This window comes from Siphateles boraxobius, unplaced genomic scaffold, assembly GCF_051911475.1.
Source record: "Siphateles boraxobius isolate OS27281-9 unplaced genomic scaffold, OSU_SipBor_1 31, whole genome shotgun sequence".
NCBI lineage: Eukaryota > Metazoa > Chordata > Actinopteri > Cypriniformes > Leuciscidae > Siphateles > Siphateles boraxobius.
This window is the reverse complement of record NW_027508931.1, coordinates 5,854,618-5,876,323: the sequence shown is the minus strand read 5'-3', so window position 1 is coordinate 5,876,323 and position 21,706 is coordinate 5,854,618. Positions and strand designations below refer to the sequence as shown.

At 39.9% G+C, this 21,706-nt stretch overlaps 1 protein-coding gene across 2 annotated transcripts in view; it reads left to right on the top strand.

The window, feature by feature from the left end:
• The window catches only part of cdh13 (cadherin 13, H-cadherin (heart)), a 426,287-nt gene that overhangs the window by 219,847 nt on the left and 184,734 nt on the right, over nt 1–21,706 (top strand). For both annotated transcript variants that reach the window (XM_077193535.1, XM_077193536.1), the window contains one exon: nt 12,352–12,496. In XM_077193535.1, the coding sequence (XP_077049650.1) occupies nt 12,352–12,496 (145 nt within the window). The remainder of the gene's footprint in view (nt 1–12,351; nt 12,497–21,706) is intronic.

Genomic DNA, 21,706 nt, shown 5'->3' with positions numbered 1-21,706 from the left:
ATTTAGCAGACACTTTTATCCAAAGCGTCTTACATTGCATTTCAAGGTACAAATTAACATCCTTATCATTTTTTGCTTTCCCTGGGAATCAAACTCATGACCTTTGAAAAGTCTTTGAAAAACTTTAGAGATTTTGAATTACAGATTGTCAGTGTTTTCTCAGACTTTTTTTTTTTTACCTTAGTGCAAGAGAGTCCCAAAGGATCCCAGCGTTAGGATTGAGTGGATTTTTATTCAAGATCAACAGTTACTCATTTAAGATGTGTAGAGGGTGTTTAGACACTCTTAAAAGCACATCCAACTCGTCAACTGGTTGCAGAACTACTTGACTAGTCTGTGTGAACCCTAATGAATGTTCTCTCTCTGTCTGTGAACGCCAGAGTGGAGAGCAGCCGGCTATGATGATGAATCGAACCATTAGTGCTATAACCTCTGATGTGGGCATTAAGAGCATGAGATCTGTTGAGCGGACTCATGACTGCACTGGTTGCGGCCAGACAAAGAGACTGACCTATGCCTCCGTGAGAGACAGAGAGAGCGGATGAGAGTGATGTCATGCATTACTGGCAGCGATCGCAGAGCTTGTGTAATGTGCTGGCTGAGAGAGGACTCCCCCGTTTTGGCCATTCTGCGTAATGGATCATTCCTGATGGGCTCTTAGGGTAATGCAAAATGGCAAGTGCTATCATTGGTCATTTCCACTGGGGTGAGAAGGGAGGGGAGACTCATCATCCATTAACGCAGCCAGGAGTTATGAGCAGCTAATTCGAGCTCTTAATGTTTCCGCTCTGAGCCAGGGAAGTTGTGAGTCACGTTATGAAACCGGTGCCTTTCCAGGAGCTTTTAGAAGTAGATTTTTACAAATATTGACGGCTTTGTGAAAAAAATTTTATTTCTCTAATGATTATTTTTTTTTATTGATTTGTAATGTTTTAAGCATTCTGTCAGGCCCTTCCACTGTTGCTTAGATAGATAAAAATGTATATATATATATATATATATATATATATATATATATATATATATATATATATATATATATATATATACATGTATACAAATAGATATATAGACACAATCCTGCATTAATTTGATCAAAAATATATTAAACCAGTAAAAACACTGATATCATGAAATTGTATTACAAATTTTTAATAATATTTTCTGTTTTAATATATATATAAACAATAATAATAATACTAATTTTATTCTTGTGATGGCCAAGCTGAATTTTCAGCACCATTACTCCAGTCTTCAGTGTTAAATGATCCTTCAGAAATCATTCTCATTTGTTTACTTGGTGCTCAAGAAACATTTCTTATTATTATCAATGTTGAAAACATTTGTGCCGTTTAAAGTTTTTGTGGAAACAGTGATTTTTTTTTTCAGGATTATGTATTAAATGCAAAGTAAAAAAAAGCATTTATTTGAAATTTCGGTAACAATTTGTACGCTTTTTTTAATTCATTTTGATTAGTTGAAAGAATCATTGCTGAATAAGACTATTATTTCTTTAAAAAAAAGTTTGAACAGGTAGTGTACTCTACATTGTTTACACTAAATAACATATATATATATATATATATATATATATATATATATATATAGATATATATATATAGATATATATAGATATATATACTGTATAGTTAAATTTTAGATTACAAGAGATGATATTTAGTGTAAAAAATATAGAGTACACTACCTGTTCAAAGTTTTTTTATTTTTATTTGACAGTGCAAATCACTGTCTAATAAACGAGCTCATAACTCCCCTACTGGGCAGCTCTAACACTACCCTGTAGAGTTATGTTTTATTTGCGCACTGGTAAACTATGCTGAAGCAACACTTTGAACTTTATGTATCAGATTCAGGTGAGAAGAGAAGATATAAAGAGTGTGTGCTGACAGACTTACAAAGGTTTCACTATACAAGTATCATTCTAAAAAATAGATGCCAGGTGTGTCCCTCATAGCACATTCAATAAGTTAAAAATAAATTTAGCAATGAATATTTGATGGCGTCTTTTCCTATGTGTTAATATAAAAAAATATATAACAAAAAGAAAAAAAAAATATATATATATATATATATATATATATACAGTGATTTGCACTGTCAAAAAAAAAACATTGAACAGGTAGTGTACTCTATATTTTTTACAGTAAATATCATCTGTTGTAATCTAAAATCTAATTATACAGTATATATATATGCTATTTAGTGTAAACAATGTAGAGTACACTACCTGTTCAAACTTTTTTTTTAAAGAAAAATTATAGTCTTATTCAGCAAAGATTCTTTCAACTAATCAAAATAAATTAAAAAAGCGTACAAATTGTTACCGAAGTTTCAAATAAATACTTTTTTTAACTTTGTATTTAATACATAATCCTGAAAAAAAAGTCACTGCATTTTTATTGATGTTTTTAGAATTGTTTTCATATTAACACATAGGAAAAGATGCCATCAGATATTCATTGCTACTTTTTACTTATTGAATGTGCTATGAGGGACACAGAACTTTGTAAGTCTGTCAGCACACACTCTTTATATCTTCTCTTCTCACCAGAATCTGACACATAAAGTTCAAAGTGTTGCTTCAGCATATTTTACCACTGCGCAAATAAAACATAACTCTACAGGGTAGTGTTAGAGCTGCCCAGTAGGGGAGTTCTGAGCTCTTTTATTAGACAGTGATTTGCATCCGGTTAACGTGTTTCACGGGCCACTTGCTCAGGAGTGTCGTGTAAGCAGTAACGTGTCTAGCCTGGGGTATATGATTTGGCGTACAAGTGTGCGTGTTTGTGTTTGAGACAGAGAGACAGGACGTGCTGTGCGTTATGCCTTTTTTGTTTTGCGATGCACACCTCCCGGGGGTGTGCGGAATGCACACGGTTACTGCAGCGCTAGGAGATGGGAGGAATGAGTAAGTGATGTGGGCTTTAGGGAGGCCCGGTTCTGAGGCGGCGGTGTTGAGATATTGAGGCACAGAAGCGAGGCAGATGTAGAGCCTCAACCATCACTGCACTCTCAGGTGGGCCCATGTGAAACTTCACACTGTGAAAAGCAGATAAATCTTATTTCGCTCCTTTTGTTCTCGCACATCCCTTCTGTCACACTTTCAAACATATCCCGCGCTGTTTTTATTTTTCATATGCATTCTCATTTTCCCCACACGACTCACTGCTTTGTGTACAGATTCCCATTTATGTTTCTTTTTGTCTCTTTATGAATCCATTCTCTCCAACCGTTTTACCTGTTTTTCAGTAACCTTGGACTCTGTGGTTCAGCTCTTTGCTTCTTAGTGAGGATTTTTGGTCCATTTAGGCTGAAACAAGCTGAGGTTTAAAAGCTGTGAAAAAAACAGCATAAAGCATGACATTTCTGTCAAAGTTTACTCACCCTTATGTCGTTGCCAGAACTCTAAGACATTCTTCGAGGAAAAAAAAAATATATATACTGTTTATGAGTCATGCAGGTTTTGAATGTCATGAGGGTGAGGAAATGATGACACAATTTTTGTTTTTGGGTGAACTTTAAATCACACAAGTCTGTATTCACACAGAACCTGAAAGTTCACTTTAAAACTCTGAATTTAGCAGAGGTTATACATGGGTTCTTATCCCAGAAACCTCAGTATTTTTCAGTGTTTTGATGATATTTATTTCAGTATCTTTTCAATTCAATTCAAATTTATTTGTATAGCGCTTTTCACAACACATATTGTTTCAAAGCAGCTTTACAGAAAGTACATTTCAGAAATGTACATAGAAAAATACAGTTAGTTAATCATGTATTAATTTAGGGCATAACATATCGCCGGCGTTGAGTCGTCTCTTCACAGGCGTCGAGTCGTCTCTTCACAGACGTTTAGTCATTTCATCGCAGGTGTTGGGGGATCTGAAGTCTCCGTGAGAGGCTGGATACAAACTGGAGCTGACGAACGCCATTTACCTCGGGACTAGCGTCCTGAGATAACAGCAGAAAAGCAGATGGGAGATAATTAGCATACCTGCTGTTCATAATAATAATGCATTCGATCTGAACAGTGGTATAAAAGGTAAGCATTATGTGAATACTTGGCTAAAGAGATGCGTCTTTAATCTAGTTTTAAACTGGGACAGCGAGTCTGAGCCTCGAACAATATCAGGAAGGCTATTCCAGAGTTTAGGAGCTAAATGCGAGAACGCCCTCCCTCCTTTAGTGGACTTAGATATCCTAGGAATGACCAGAAGCCTCGAATTTAGTGATCTTAAAGAACGCAATGAATTGTAGGGCGATAGAAGGTCCATTAAATACACAGGAGCTAGACCATTTAGGGCTTTATAGGTCAGTAGTAGTACTTTGTAATTGATACGGAACTTAATAGGTAACCAGTGTAGAGATGATAAAATTGGTGTTATATGATCATATTTTCTTGACCTAGTAAGAACTCTAGCAGCTGCATTTTGCACTAACTGTAGCTTGTTTATTGAGGATGCAGGACAACCAAATAATAAAGCATAACAGTAATCTAGTCTTGAGGTCATGAATGCATGAACTAACTTTTCTGCATCAGAAACAGATAGCATATTACGTAGCTTAGCAATGTTTCTAAGGTGTAAAAAGACTGTTCTTGTAACATATGAAATATTATTTTCGAAAGACAAGTTGCGGTCTAGTATAACACCCAGGTCTTTTACTGTAGTGGATAAAGTAACAGGACATCCTTCTAAATTAAAGTTGTATTGTTCGAGGTTTTGTGGATAGTTTTCCCAACAGTTATTGTCTTAGAGTAGATTCAGCATGACTCAATATAAAATACAAAAATACAGTAATATCTAATACAATTTTATAATACTACAATATCTAATAGAAAAATACAATTTCACCTAAATGAAAATATGTATTTAATACTTTAATTTAATAATTTATAAGCAAAAATATAATAATATGGTAATAAACAGCAATATTTACAGTACCGGTCAAAGTTTGGGTTCAGTAAGATTTTCAATAAGTCTCTCAATAAGGCTGAAATAAGCATTAAGGCTGCATTTATTCAATCAAATATAGAGTAAAAATAGTATAGTATTAAAATATTGTTACAATTTAAAATAATTGTTTTTGTGAAGTGAAATAATGTTGTTTATTAAAATCAAATGTTGTATTTGGTAACATTAGTTATGAACACATTATGAAATAACTTTAACATACATTATGAACTAACTTGAACAATCAATGAACAGGTGTATTTTTATTAAATACAAACACAAAGATGAATAAATACTGTAGCAAATGTATTACTCGTTGTAAGTTCATTTTAGTTAATGCATTAACTAACGTTGACAAATGAGACCTTATTGCAAAGTTTTACTGTAATAGTATATGTAATATAACCCTATATAAAACTAAATAATATGTAACTTTACCTTCACTTTTAAATAATTGACTGTCCTTGCTAAATAAAATCTTACTGACCACAAACATTTGAACATTTTAAAATTGTATGCTGCCTTTTAGATTTGGAAATATTATTTAAATTATTATTTTAGTGATAATTTGAATGAATCGATTCAAAGATTGGATTCAAAACTGAATCAATTAATTTAAATTAGCAGTTTAATCTGATTCAGTAAAAGAGTCATACTTGCCTAAGTTGTAATGCGAGTCATTTTTGTGGCACTATAGCATCACAAAATTTCATTGAAATATTTCTACCTTAATGCTCCCATGCTTGCATGACAGTCTAATGTCACAGTCTTTACTTAATGGTGAAATAAAAAGTAAAAATTCATACTTAAACGTCGCTTATCATCAATATGCCATGCATATTCAATATATAAGCCAGTTTTATCATCAGACAAGCAAGAAGCAGTGCAATTTAATTAAATAGTGCAGTGCCTTAAAAAATTCTGAGTGTATTTCTGAAAACTAGTAATCTGTTCTTCCTCTGTATCTCTTCTCCTTAGCACCATTAGAGCAGACTCTCATACTGCAAATCAGCCACAATCACTGACAGACACTCATCTCCACTCAGGTCTTTCAATAATTGTTGACCACAGGTAGCCATTATCCATGAGGCAATCCTGAAGATTTTTTTTCACCATCATCCAAACTGTTTTTCATCACAAACTATGAGAGACACATGCAGACTACTGAAGATTAGTTGTTGTGAAATGAAATAATGGCCATAACAGTACTTTAAAAGAAATTGCAGTTTTTTATTCTGTACATGTGTAGGTGTTTCTTAAGTTATAGCCAATTTCACAGGGGTTGATTGCATCAACATATTTTATTGATAGATTTAAACTTTTCTTTTTACACTAAAATTGTAACTATATATATATATATATATATATATATATATATATATATATATATATATATATTAAAAATCTACCGTTTGAAAGGCTTCACTTTTCAAAGGCTTCAACTGTCTTTCAACATCTTAAAATTATGAAAATTCTCTTAAAGTAGTGTTAAGGACTTTGACAATACATAAATTTTACATTATATAATACATACAGTACATTTTCACAGAAAAATATTTCATTCTTGCAGATTTCATCATCTTACTGAGAATGAGAATGATTCACAAAGACATTTTTGTTGTGCATCAGTTGCAAACCAATTGTATCAAAAATGTAAAAAGTGTATACATTTGATTTAAATTTCTGTTAGGTTAAATGCAATTATACCATGTTCTGGGTGAATACTCGATTCTGATTGGCTGCAGGGTGTCCGTTAAAAATTGATAGAGGACACCTAGTAAAGTAGTTCTGGTGAAACTGCCTGTTTACCATTCGAAATTAATAAATAAATGCGCTGCCTACAACAGCTGTGAGTAACCATAGCAACATGCAGTCAAAGTATCCGTTAACAATTTGCTCTATCAAAACAAACATCTAACGTTAGTGAGATATTACATAGCCTACTAATACAACAATGTATTCGTTATTTCTTTTAACATTTATGGAGTATATGACAACTTTGACGACTGGGATGCTGCTGAAGAAAGAAAAAATGTAAATAAAACGGAGAAACGACACAAAGAGATAACACCGGGAGAATTGAATCAAATAGAAGACGAAAAAGATGAGATCAACACAAAAAAAAATACGAAATGGGCAGTAAATCGATACTCGGTTACTAACGTAACCTAGGTTCTCTCTAGAGACGGAACGAGTATTGCGTAAGTATAGCTTACGCTACGGGAAAGATTCATCTTCTCGAGATATTGAAACCAAAAAATTATCCTTAATTTTGTATTCATTGTCAACGCAGTGCAGCAGCTTGCAGACCTAGAGCAGGCCATCTCGCATGCTCATTGGCTGCCCTGCGGGCAACTGCTGCAGCCTACCAGTGAGCCCGGCGTGACGTCACGCCCAATGAAGGGCGCCCGCGCCTTCATAGCGTCACAGCCCGCCAGAATGGGCGTGGCTTAGCGTATAAACATAGGGGCTTTAGGCTGACTTCCCTGGTTTTTCGTCGACTGAAGCGAAGTCGCTCGTGGCGCGAGCACGGCCGGTTACGCAATACTCGTTCCCTCTCTAGAGAGAACCGAGGTTACGTTAGTAACCGAGTATCGTTCTCTTACGAGAGGTTATCTCTGCGCGCCAAGCATCCACCATGATACCACGAACTTTCAGGGGAACCCCATAAGTGGAAAAATAAGGTGGCCAGCCACGCGGGCCATCACTTGTACATAAGCACACATAGGGAATACAGGGCGGCGCGCCAGTCTGTATAGCCACATGGCACATACCCTACTAGTGCAGCTCAACCAGGAGAGCTGAGTCACGTGACATTGATCGGAGAAGGATGATCTGGGCAGAATACACCTCTCCTTCACACTGACAACAGTTTAGCCTGCAAGGCAAGAACTTCTAGGTTATAAAACCTGACAAAGGTAGACGGGGAGCTCCAGCCCGCCGCTACACATATGTCACGGATAGAAATCCCACTGGACCATGCCCACGACGAGGCCACGTCTCTCGTGGAATGGGCCCTGATGCCCAGAGGGCATTGCAGACTTTTTGACGCGTAAGCAGCCGCTACAGCGTCAACTATCCATCTGTACAGGCTCTGTTTCGAGGAGGCCAGACCCTTGGTGCGCCCACTAAACGAAACAAAAAAGCTGTTCTGAACGCCTGAAGGAGGCGGAGCGCGTAATGTAAAATATCAGCGCCCTGACAGAGCAGAGGAGATTCACATCACTTTCGCTGTCTGATGCTGGCAGAGCTGACAGCGAAATAACTTGCGCTCTGAATGGAGTGCCCATCACTTTAGGAACATAGCCATGTCTAGGTCTGAGGATGACTTTAGAGTCATTCGGCCTGAACTCAAGACACGACGCGCTAACAGACAGCGCGTGCAGGTCCCCCACACGTTTTACTGACGACAGTGCAGTCAGAAAGACGGTTTTCAGTGATAGATATTTCAACCCCACGGAGTCTAGTGGTTCAAATGGAAAGACTTTCAGGGCCTCGAGGACCAATGAAAGATCCCACATAGGAACCGACGGGGGGCGCGGCGGGTTCATCCTTCTAGCTCCTCTAAGGAAGCGGATGACCAACTCATGTCTTCCCAGTGACTGGCAGTGCGTCGATTCTTCGAACGCTGCCACGGCCGCCACATATACTTTGAGCGTTGATGGGGACCTCCCCTTATCCAACAGCTCTTGCAGGAAGGTGAGCAGATGCGCCACCCCGCATGTCCGTGGCTCCAGATCTCTGTCGGTGCAACATCCGGAGAACACCGACAATTTAGACGAGTAGAGCCTTCTCGTGGAAGGCGCTCTAGACTGCGTGATCGTGTTCATCACTCCTTCTGGCAGGGCAACGAGTACCCGTTGATCAGCCATGCGTGCAGAGACCAGCACTCTGGATGGGGATGCCAGATCGTGCCGCGAGCTTGAGAGAGGAGATCTGCCCTCACCGGAATCGGCCACGGAGCTGTATGTGACAGCCGTGCTAGTTCCGGGAACCAATCTGATTCTCCCAAATTGGGGCTATGAGGACCACCGAGTGGCGCGTTTCCCTGATTCTCTTGATCACCTGTGGTAACAGGGAGACCGGAGGGAAAGCATATAGCTCGAGGCTGGGCAAACCTGGGCCAGCGCGTCCCCGTCCTTCGAGAAGAACGTCAGGCATTGAGCGTTGTCTTTTGACGCAAATAGGTCGACTTCCGCTCTGCCGAATAAGCGCCACAGCTTCTGGACCGTTTGGGGGTGCAGGGTCCATTCCCCTGGGGGAACATTGTCCCTGGACAGTTTGTCTAGGCCGTCGTTCAAATGGCCAGGCACATGCGCCGCCCTCAGCGAGCGCAGGTGCATCTGAGACCAAATAAGGAGGCGTTCCATCAGATTGCAGAGATTTCTGGATCTGACACCGCCCTGACGGTTTACATAGGATACTACAGACATGTTGTCCGAACGGACAAGAACATGTTGGTCCTGTATGAACGGGAGGAAGTGCTTCAGCGTGTTCTCAACCGCCATCATCTCCAGACAGTTTATGTGAAAACACTTCTCTTGGTCTGACCACTGGCCGAAGACCAGTCTGCCCTCGAACAGCGCGCCCCAACCCGAGTTGGACGCGTCTGTCGAAATGACTTTCCGATAAGAGATGGTTCCCATCATCACTCCCTGCTGGTCCCAGTCGGCTACTAACCAGGGCTACAGCGCATGCGCAGTAGGCCCAGCTGAAGCACCCGCTGCAGCTGATGCCATACAGCCCAACATCCTTTGAAATGTTTTCAAAGGGAGAAAGCTGCCCTTCTGGAAAGATGTGGCTAGGTGGCGAACACGGCGCGCGCGCTGTGTCGATAAACGAGCCGTCATGGTCACCGAGTACAGTTCTATTCCTAAAAAAGAAATTGACTGGCTGGGCAGTAATGAGCTCTTGGTCCAGTTGACCGTGAGACCCAAGCTTTCCAGGTGACTGAGAAGCACTGTTCTGTGAGACAGCAGTTCTGTCTCTGACTGTGCCAATATCAGCCAATCGTCCAGATAGTTCATTATTCGCAGCCCCTGACTTCTCAGGGGGGCGAGCGCCGCGTCCATGCACTTCGTAAATGTACGGGGTGCTAGAGACAGGCTGAACGGCAGGATGGTGTATTGATATACCTGACCGTCGAAGGCGAATCTCAACAATTGCCTGTGACGGGGTATTATCTGTATCTGAAAATAGGCATCCTTCAGCTCTAGAGAAATAAACCAGTCCCTCGGGCGAACGTGCGCGAGGATTTTCCTGGTCGCACGCATTTTGAACGGCCTTTTCGCAAGCACTTTGTTCAAATGTCTCAGATCTAGGATAGGTCTGAAGGCTCCGTCCTTCTTGGGTACGAGAAAAATATCGGCTGTAAAAGCCTGACTCGGTCAGAGAAGGCGGCACCTTTTCTATCGCCCCTTTGCACAGCAGCTTTGCTATTTCTACGTGAAGTAGGTGTGCTACTTCCACATTCACTACCGTCGCGGTCCGGGCTTGAAAGCGTGGGGGACGGCGAATGAATTGAAGTGTATAGCCCTGCTTTATTGTGCTCAGCACCCATTCTGAAATACCTGGGATAGTTTCCCACGCAGCTATGTGAGCCGCTAGGGCAAGAATGGCCTCCGGGTTCAGATCGCGCCATTTGCGGGCTTGTGAAACTGAACCGGAGCCGAAAGCGCGGCGCGCGCGCTCTCGGTTCTGGGCAATGGCTGCTCGCTGAAAAGCCGACCAGCTGATTTATGTGAGATGTCCCAATCATAAGGGATGGGGAACATTCTTTTGTCACTTTTGACGCACGAGCAGCGCTGAGAGCGGAAAAGCTTCATGTAAGCGTGAGCGCGTGTGCGCGGGCATGAGACTTACAAGTGTATTTGATGCCCCGATCATAATGGATGGGGAGCCGTTTATTAATGCCCTGCGTTTTGTGATAACACTTAAGCGCTCGGGCGGAGCCCAGGGGGAGGTTTGTGTTAGCAAGTGTGAATGCACTCTGGCGGGCACGAGACTTACATTCATAACCTGCTTTCTTTTGTGAAACTGACCCGGAGTCGAAAGCGCGGCGCACGCGCTCTCGGTTCTGGGCAATGGCTGCTCGCTGAAAGCCGAAACCGGCTGATTTATGTGAGATGTCCCAATCATCAAGGGATGGGAACATTCTTTTTTCGCTCTTTGACGCACGAGCAACACTCCGGGCGGAAAAGCTTCCTGTAAGCGTGAGCACGTGTGCAGATCTGCATCCGCGTGTTCACAGAGCTTGCAGCCCCGGAAGTGCGATGCGTCTTAAAAAAGACAATCGCTGCTCTTTTAGAATAGTTTTTACCAAGGTAAAGGATACTTCGCCAGATAGCGTAGCTCGCACGGATGGCTGAAGGTGGCGAAGACGGCCGGCTTCCTCAGCGCTGTCCTAAGCTGGCTGTTCGCTGTTCGACAGCGGCGGTGGCTTCTCTCAGATCCAGCGATTCGAAGAGCTCGCTGAAGAGACGAAAAATCAGGGAAGTCAGCCTACAGCCCCAATGTTTATACGCTAAGCCACGCCCATTCTGGCGGGCTGTGACGCTATGAAGGCGCGGGCACCCTTCATTGGGCGTGACGTCACGCCGGGCTCACTGGTAGGCTGCAGCAGTTGCCCGCAGGGCAGCCAATGAGCACGCGAGATGGCCTGCTCTAGGTCTGCTAGCTGCTGCACTGCGTTGACAATGAATACAAAATTAAGGATAATTTTTTGGCTTCAATATCTCGAGAAGATGTGTCTTTCCCGTAGCTTAAGCTAAACTTACGCGATACGAGAGAACCTCTCGTAAGAGAAACACTCAGAGACTTTATTGTTCAAAAAGAAATGGACTCCAGCTTTGAAAATTACACCGCTGCTGCTCTGAATGAGACACTGGGGGAGTTTTACGCAGCTGTCCAGACAACCAAGGCAGTAGGATTCACAGGCCGGTTCACACCTCGCGGTCGTCCATTAAAACCTGACAATGGACACCTCGTTGGGCATTAACCCTTACTTAATCTTAAAACAAAGTTCTGTATTTTATTTCAAAATGATTGAAATTTAATTTACACCACAAATGTATGATTTGAGTTGATGTGGAAATGACATTTGTTCATGGTGGTGAGATTATATAAACTAGTGAAAAGTATGTTTTTATAGTAAGGCCAAAAGTGTCCATATGAAAGAAACACCTTTCTCTGTCATATTGGTTAGCAAATGGTTAAAGAAGAAACAACGTGAAATGTAAAACATCTCTGAATATTACATCCTGTTTTCTGTTTACATGATTACGTGAAGATTTCTTCAGCTGACAGCACAATATGTTAATGTTCCTTTTTACAAAAATCCTCTGACTTTTTCCTTTTTTTGTCTTTCTTTCTCCCATAGCTCCAGGTATCCACCACTGACCTAAGTGGCAAGTTGGTAGAGGGACCAGTTGACTTGGACGTGTCTGTTATTGACCAGAATGACAACAGACCAGTCTTCAAGGAGCCGCGGTACACTGGGGAGGTCCTGGAGGGCTCCCCAACAGGTACTCTACCCTAACCGGAGTAATCATGTTCTTGTGGTTGAAATGAATGTGTCTAGGGAAATTATTACTGGAAGAAGAAAGTCGAAAGTCTTTGATAATAGTGGCTGGACTTTGCTTCAGTTTGATGGAACACAGCCTGTGCAAGATAAGGACTGTAACTTCTTGTTTTTCATTAGGTGTGTTTGCATCTCCATTATTATGGTGTATACTAAAGGTTAATGGCTTGGAGAAACTCATCCCGCTTTGGCTACGGGCTTGAATGATATCTCAAATCGGGTGGCTTGTTGAATAGTTTGTGCTGTTACTTAGTAACTAAGTGATTGAATTTATGATTTTCACCTGGCAGATACATTCTTACATTGTTACAAAAAAAATCTATTTCAAATAAATGCAGTTGTCTCATTGTTTCCACAAAAATATATTCATGAAGAAAAAAAAAAAAAAAAAAAAAAAAAAAAATATATATATATATATATATATATATATATATATATACAGTATATAAAAATAAATCATTTTTTTAACTCTTTCCCCGCCATTGACGGAAATTTCCGTCATTTGTGAGAAAACTTTTCCCCACCATTGACGGAATTTTCCGGCTTTCCGTGTTTTCACTGTTACACGGTATGGGGGCGCTATCACGCATATTCTGAAATAGTAGAGAATCTCTATATCAAAACACATGCGAAGAAGAAGCAGAATCAAGTGATTATGTAATTATATGCATATGTAAAATAACGCGATCATCAACATTAAACAGCATATAAATCAAAACTGCTTAATGTTACTGAATGAAATGTCGACCCAGGATGAGCTATATGACTGTGCAAACATTAGGCCATGTGTCCAACAAAGCGTTTTTAGCCAGCTAAACACGCTAGGCGCTCTGCTGAAAACGCCTAGCTGTGGGTGCTTGAGAGCGTTTTGGCAAGGCTGCGTTTTTTCAGTTGAGAGGCTTCGTTGCTATGATACAGAATATCCACAGCACAGTTTACTTTGCAGATAATTTGTTTCATACTAAAAATTTATTTTTCATCCATTTTGTTCGGTTAGCTCTGCTGGTTGATGTCGTTGTACAGAAAGAATGTTGTGGTATTGGTCACTGTGGTATTTGTCCCGCCCCTCCTCCACTGTGATTGGACGGCTGGGTAAAAAGTAACAGTGATGAGTGCAGCGTTTTACCCAAAGTTGAAAATTTTTCAACTCTCAGCGACCAGTAAAAAACGCAGTGCGCTTAGCACTTGAGCATTAAAAACGAGCTCAACGAGGCGTTTTAAAAAACGCGGCGCTCCCATTGAAAACAATTGGAATGATTACGCCAGCTGCATGAAAAAACGCTTTGGTGGACACACCAAAATGGATGGAATCGATCTACTCCATCCATGTTTTGGTCATCGTTCTGAATCCGAACTGGATGTAGTCTTTGAAAAAAAACATTATTTTTTTCAGTTTTTTGCTCAAAATGTTGTTGTTTTAATGAAACTTACCTATATTCAAGTGTTGATCAAAAAGAATGCATGAAGCTAGAATAAATTGTAGTTTAAAAGCAGAGAGTCTGTTCTTTCTTTTGATGTATTGCATGTTCAGATATTCATTCAACAAAATATTCCGGGGACCATGACATTTTTTTTAAAACAGTCAAAAACGCTGGCGGTGGCTGGCAACTTTTCTCAAAAACGACGAAAAGGGAAAAGAGTTAATTATAATAATATTTCACAAAATTGTTATTTTTACTGTATTTTTTTATCAAATAAATTCAACCTTGGTGAGCGTAAGACATTTCTTACAAAAAGTACACTTTCAAAGTCATCCCTAATGAGCAAACACATTATCTCAGAGCATGTGTTTACACCGCGCACCGCAGAGATAGCTTCGCCGAGCTAATCGTGAGCATCCCTCACAAATGGCATCCTGCGTTTATCTCGCCACCAGAGAATGCTACATTGTTTTCATGACGTGTCTGATAAATCAAAAAAGAATTGGACCATTTACAGACTGCATGACACTTTCTTCAGTCCCTTGCCCTCCAGAAGTAGATACTATAATAGATAATAGATATATAGTAGATAACTATAGAACTATAATTCATAATTATATAAAATAATATTATTATAAATAATTATAATTAATATATATATATATATATATATATATATATATATATATATATATATATATATATATATATATATATATAATTTGTATTATAATAAAAAATACAAAATAAATGTTTATTTTTTATATAATTATATGCTATTATATTATATATTTTGGGGAAAACCTTTATTAAAAAAAATCGTTTTTATAATAAATGTATTAGAATCTATGTATTTTTTTTATTATAAATGCATATCTTATAGTATTTTAACTCACCAGCTACTTTATTAGGTACACCTGTTCAACTGCTCGTTAACAAAAATATCTAATCAGCCAATCACATGGCAGCAACTCAGTGCATTTAGGCTTGTAGACATGCTCAACATTATCTGCTGAAGTTTAATTTTAGCAGTAGTGTTGTCAAAAGTACCAACTCGGTAGTGAAATTTAAAAAATATGACCATACCAGCATTTCCCTCGAGCATTTTGAGCGCTGTTGAATGGATTCCTAAACACCTCTGATTGGCCTTTGTGGTCACGCGCTCAATATATATATATATATATATATATATATATATATATATATATATATATATATATATGTATGTCTCTGATTGGCTACAATGATCAAAGTTTCCAAAACAAGTTGTAAACAGACGTCTTTGACGCTCTTCACCGAGCGCTTACACAGATACAAACAGGAGCGTTTGAAAGGAGTCTAGACGTCTAGACGTTTCTGCTGATAGACGCAGGCCAGCTGACAGTCTTGCCTGGGCCCGGGACAAGATAATCTTAGATGGGCCCCCACCCCCCACGATTTTTTTTATTTTTATAAAACACCATATACTTTTACCCAAACTGAATAATAAAAACACGTTTAAATGGGTAAATTTTCTATAAATGACTTCATTTTCTTTTCTGACATAGCCTATTACAGTTCTTGTTAAAACACAGACATGCAAAATCTGTGCAATTTGGGCACTTTTTGTGTGAAATCATATTTATTTTTTGTCCATCAAAAGTGTGCTTTCACTTTTAATTAAGCATGAGCAGCGCAGCAAAAATAGACTCGGATCTGGCCCATTATCTGTTCACCGATGATGACAGTGACGCATTTCAGCCGGCTTTTTATTTCTCATCTCCATAAATATATCTAGTAGTAAAGCTAATGCAAGGGCTAGAAATCAATGAATTCTTTGCTAATACTTCCTCGTCATCATGGAGAGCACAGTTCGCACCACTTTCTCCATTCCACGAGCGCGTGCTCTCCCGTGGCGTCTGTCGTTGCTATGCAACAATGAACTTAGGCGCGCCTGTAAAAACGAGCGCGCCGCGTCGTTATTATGAGCTAATATCCAAAATATTTCCATATGTGGCTCTTTCCTCCTTTCTTATCAACAAGTGGATTTACAGCTACCACATCAGCAGCACCGCCGGTCGCAATGTCTCAGCACTTTTATGAAGAGGACGCAACTGCACGCGCTTCAGGCATGCACGCGCATCAAGTACCGGGTTTGAGAAAACCTGGTACTGTGGCGTGACGTTTAAAAAAAAAAATAGTACCGACTTGGTACCGAAGTACCGGGTCTTCGACAACACTCAAAAACGTTGGCTGCGCTGTTTCTTACCTTGCTCTACGTTGACTTTACTAACGTTAGTTCCAGCTTCACCGTCACCACCTTTTTTAAAATATATGTTTAGGACATCTCGAAGGCCTCTATTTTCTTCTTCTCTTCTTCTCCTTTCTTTTCTCTTCTGAGCACCGGACTTGTGCTGACCGGACATTTTGAGCGTAACATTATACTATTGAACTTCAAATCAAATGACAACATCAAATTTTGATCAGTGGGCAAACCATTTTTTTGGGGGGGGTGGGGGGTTCTTGACCACTATTTCAAGGACAAATAGGAAGAAAACAAATAAAAAGCTTTTATGTAACTCAAATATTAGATATTTTTTCCACAAATATGCCTATTTTATTTATTTTTTAACAATTATTCCATAATTTAATGAGGGCCCAGTTCTGGGCCCCCCCACTACCCTGGGCCCGGGACAACAGACCCGTTTGTCCCCCCCCTGTCGGCGGGCCTGGATAGACGCCTGCTTTCAAACGCTCCGGTGTGTATCTGTGTAAGTGCTCGGTGAAGAGCGTCAAATATGTCTATTTACAATATGTTTTGGAAGCGTTGATCATTGTAGCCAATATATGTCGAGCACCTGAACACAATGGCCAATCAGAGGTGTTTAAGTATCCGTTCAACGGCATTCAAAATGCTGAGGGAAATGCTGATATCGTCACATTTGTTAAATTTCAGTAAATTTCAGGTTTGGTTCCGAATTCGGTACTTTTGACAACACTATTGAGCATCAAATTAAAGTGGCTTTGAACATGGCATTATATTGTGGTGCCAGACGGGCTGATCTGAGTATTTCAAAAACTGCTGATCTACTGGGATTTTACCATCTCTAGGGTCTGATGAGTCTCTATTTCTGCTATGACATTCAGATGGTAGTTTCAGAATTTGGCATGGATCCATCCTGCCTTGTATCAGCGGTTCAGACTAGAGATGGTGTAATTGTGTGGGCCTTTTAGTACCAATTGACCATTGTTTAAAGGCCACAGGCTGTCTGAGTATTGTCGCTAACCAAGTGCATCCCTTTATGACCACAGTGTACCCATCTTCTGATGGCTGCTTCCAGCAGGATAACTTGCAATGTCACAAAGCTCAGATCATCTCAAACTGGTTTCTTGAACATGACAATGAGTTCACTATACTCAAAATGACCACAGTCACCAGATCTCAATCCAATAGACCACCTTTGGGATGTGGTGGGACTGCAGCAACTGCAGAGGTGGAAAGTCCAGGGGTCAGAAAGTAAAAGTCCTGCCATAAGTTTATTCCACCCATGAACTCAGCCAGCTAATCTCACTAATCAATTCTACCTACTGGCTGAAAAACGGCTAATTATCAAATCCAGGTGATTCGAACAAACCACTGAGGAGGACTCATTACTATTCAAACCCATACTATTCAAACCCATCCAACCCATTACTATTAAGGTGTATCCAAGTGACCAGTGAGTGTATATTAACTAAGCTGTAAGAAATATGTTCCATATTTTATATATATATATATATATATATATATATATATATATATATATATATATATATATATATATAAAGAGGTCATGTCTAATTGATTTTAGAGGACATATTGTCTTTTATAAATACACTTTTTTGCCATCAGGGGTGCTTATTTTAAATTCATTTATATTTTGGCTCTTATTCTTTGCTACATTTTCATTGGCATGCCTCTCATCTTTTAAGATAACTTAATGGGGGAAGATACATGATTTATGGAGAGTAGATCCATTTTAATGTCTATTGCCGCTCAATTATAACCATTTTCCATGGAATAAATTTTAAGTCAATCATTTGAAAAGCCTCACCATTCACCAATAAAAGGAGATGATTTTTACAGTTTCATCATCTTTCATATTAATCACGTGTTGCTTTTATAATTTTCATAGCGTCTCGTCCTGACCAGTTGTTCAGAGGTGCAGAGTTCCTGTTCAGTTTGCCATTGTCACTGCTCTACTCAAGGAGCATGTGTGCAGTGCATTGTGGGTGCAGGTGTGCGCCACAGGGGCCGGGGTTTTTTTTCCAGTGACTTCCTCTCTCATCTTTAGGCTTGTGTATGTACGGGTGCAGATGTGCACAGCGTGCCTCCTCCGCTGTCTCCTGAGCGCATGGCAAAGGAAGGATGAATCTACTGCTTTTTAACAGTTCTTTTTAAAGGCCCGTTAAGCAGAACAGTAGGCCTATGCGTGTGTGTCTGGAGAGGAAATGAAAAATGGGAATTGAGAGCCTAGATTAATCAGCACTGGAACCAACAGTTACAGGGCTCCCACTCGGGTCTTGGGTTTAAGATATTCTGCCCCTACCCCCCACCTGCTTTAATCAGCATGACCGCTGGCACAGGTTAAAAATTAAAGGGCTCAGCACGGGCCTGATTAGTGAAGGTTTTTGCAAGCTGCCTTTTCAACAAGTTGCAAGGCTGTGTGACTATATGTGTAAACGTGTTTACTCCTGGCAGTCTTATGAAGTGCCAAGTCAAGATAAACTACTGAGTGACATTTAAGGAGAGCAAAATTTAGGGCATGACTTGATTTTATTCCTTGGGAAATGTTTGGATCATGAACAGTGGTTTCTATATGACAGATGGTTGGAAGGGAGGTGTTGAAAAACAAGAGTGATTGGTGACATCATCAAAGGGAGAGCATGAACGTGTGTGTGTGTACTGTTGTTACATTTACTGAAGTTGACACAAGAATAGTAAAGGGGCTTCTGTAATTTTATACAGACATTCAATCAGTTTTAGAGTCCCACCTGTTTGTATGTATTTGTTAATTAAAAACACTGTAAATGTTGCCAAAATGACCTGGAACATGCATTAGGAAAGTAAATTGGGCCAATGATGATGGCGGTAGTAATGAACATATGGCTTGAATGTATAATTCTTTCTCCCTTTCTCCGCTGGATCGTCCCCACCTCCCTTCGCACTCTTTTGCATGCGTCGTTTGAAATGTTTATTTTGTTGTGTATTGGGAGGACAGTTGCCTATAGGGGGAAACACAGCAGCACTCTGACATTTCTGTGTGTGGTGATAACTGAGCACACAGTTAGACTTCTGGCAGGCCTTTATTCACTCACCCCCAGCCCCCCCTCTCTGATTCTACAGGCTATTTTTGTTGGGGAAAATATCTTCATTTCTTAGTTGCCTTTCCTCTTGTCGGCTCTGTTTCTGTCTTTCTTTTTTTTAAGTATACAAGTCTTCCTGGCTTTTTCATTGCACCTGTGATTTTCAGCAGCTGAAATGAGTGTTCCAGGTTCAATACAAGTTAACCTGTATCCACAACATAGTTGTCAAATAAATAAATTTGACTCTTTGTTTTAACAAATAAATAATAATTATTGAATAAACCTTATCAGCTTATATATATATATATATATATATATATATATATATATATATATATATATGGATGGATGGATGGATGGATGGATGGATGGATGGATGGATGGATAGATGGATAGATAGATAGATAGATAGATAGATAGATAGATAGATAGATAGATAGATAGATAGATAGATAGATAGATAGATAGATAGATAGATAGATAGATAGATAGATAGATAGATAGATAGATAGATAGATAGATAGATAGATAGATAGATTGATTGATAGATCGATAGATAATACTAATTTTGTTTAAAAAATGAACTGGTATATACACATTATTACACAAATACAATTTTTTTCCTAAAGTATCGATCAATTTTTTAATTTTTTTAATTTTTTTTTTACATTTAATGCTACTATACTTTTTGCTGTTAGATAGAGCTTAACTAGTACTGAGGTATAATTGTTTGGGTTGTGCCATAGCTCAGGTGGTCTGTCAACACCAGTGACCCGTTCAGCACAGTGTAATCAGTGATGTTCACCTCTGTGGCAGAGGTTGGTGACTACCTGCTGCTCTGCCGGTATATCCTCACCTTCTGACAGGACTGTTCTCCATCTCCACCGTGTCGCAGCCTCCGGCCTGATGTGTCAGCTCTGAGAAAGTGGCGTGTGGGGCTGGCGGAGCGTCGGCCTCAGAAAATAAAAGGCTAAAAAAATCAATAGCTAATTGCCAGGACAGGCCCCAGAGGAGGGCCAGCTAGACCCCAGCTCGGATTGATCTTGGCTAGAAAATGATTGGTTTGAGGGTGACACTAATGCCGGCAGGTAATTTGTAGCATAATGGCATGATGTCTGTGCCATTAGGATTTCCCAGCGCCAATGTCTCCCTCACAGGATGACCCCTGCTCCCTGCTGCAGAGTTGCTTTTCAATCCCACAATGCCTCATTATCTGTCGATCAATCCCATGCTGGCTGCCATGTTATGGACTAATACTGAACTATGCTCTGAATTGTTTGTGTTGAAGTAAAACTCCAGTTTTAGACCAAGAACAAAATGGACAAATCACTTATTGAACACTTTTGTGGCTGTATACAATATTTAGTTCTGGTCCTCGAATTTGATTTGCTGAGCGGCATTCCAACAGTGCAGATATTTAGAATAACATAATATTGTCATTCTGTTTCACTCATACAGTACATGCTCTTCCTGACTGGCTGTCAGTGCATTTAATCTCTCTCTCTCTCTCTCTCTCTCTCTCTCTCTCTCTCTCTCTCTCTCTCTCTCTCTCTCTCTCTCTCTCTCTCTCTCTCTCTCTCTCTCTCTCTATATATATATATATATATATATATATATATATATATATATATATATATATACTCACCTAAAGGATTATTAGGAACACCTGTTCAATTTCTCATTAATGCAATTATCTAATCAACCAATCACATGGCAGTTGATTCAATGCATTTAGGGGTGTGGTCCTGGTCAAGACAATCTCCTGAACTCCAAACTGAATGTCAGAATGGGAAAGAAAGGTGATTTAAGCAATTTTGAGCGTGGCATGGTTGTTGGTGCCAGACGGGCCGGTCTGAGTATTTCACAATCTGCTCAGTTACTGGGATTTTCACGCACAACCATTTCTAGAGTTTACAAAGAATGGTGTGAAAAGGGAAAAACATCCAGTATGCGGCAGTCCTGTGGGCGAAAATGCCTTGTTAATGCTAGAGGTCAGAAGAGAATGGGCCAACTGATTCAAGCTGATAGAAGAGCAACTTTGACTGAAATAACCACTCGTTACAACCGAGGTATGCAGCAAAGCATTTGTGAAGCCACAACACGCACAACCTTGAGGCGGATGGGCTACAATAGCAGAAGACCCCACCGGGTAACACTCATCTCCACTACAAATAGGAAAAAGAGGCTACGATTTGCAAGAGCTCACCAAAATTGGACAGTTGAAGACTGGAAAAATGTTGCCTGGTCTGATGAGTCTCGATTTCTGTTGAGACATTCAGATGGTAGAGTCAGAATTTGGTGTAAACAGAATGAGAACATGGATCCATCATGCCTTGTTACCACTTTGCAGGCTGGTGGTGATGGTGTAATGGTGTGGGGGATGTTTTCTTGGCACACTTTAGGTCCCT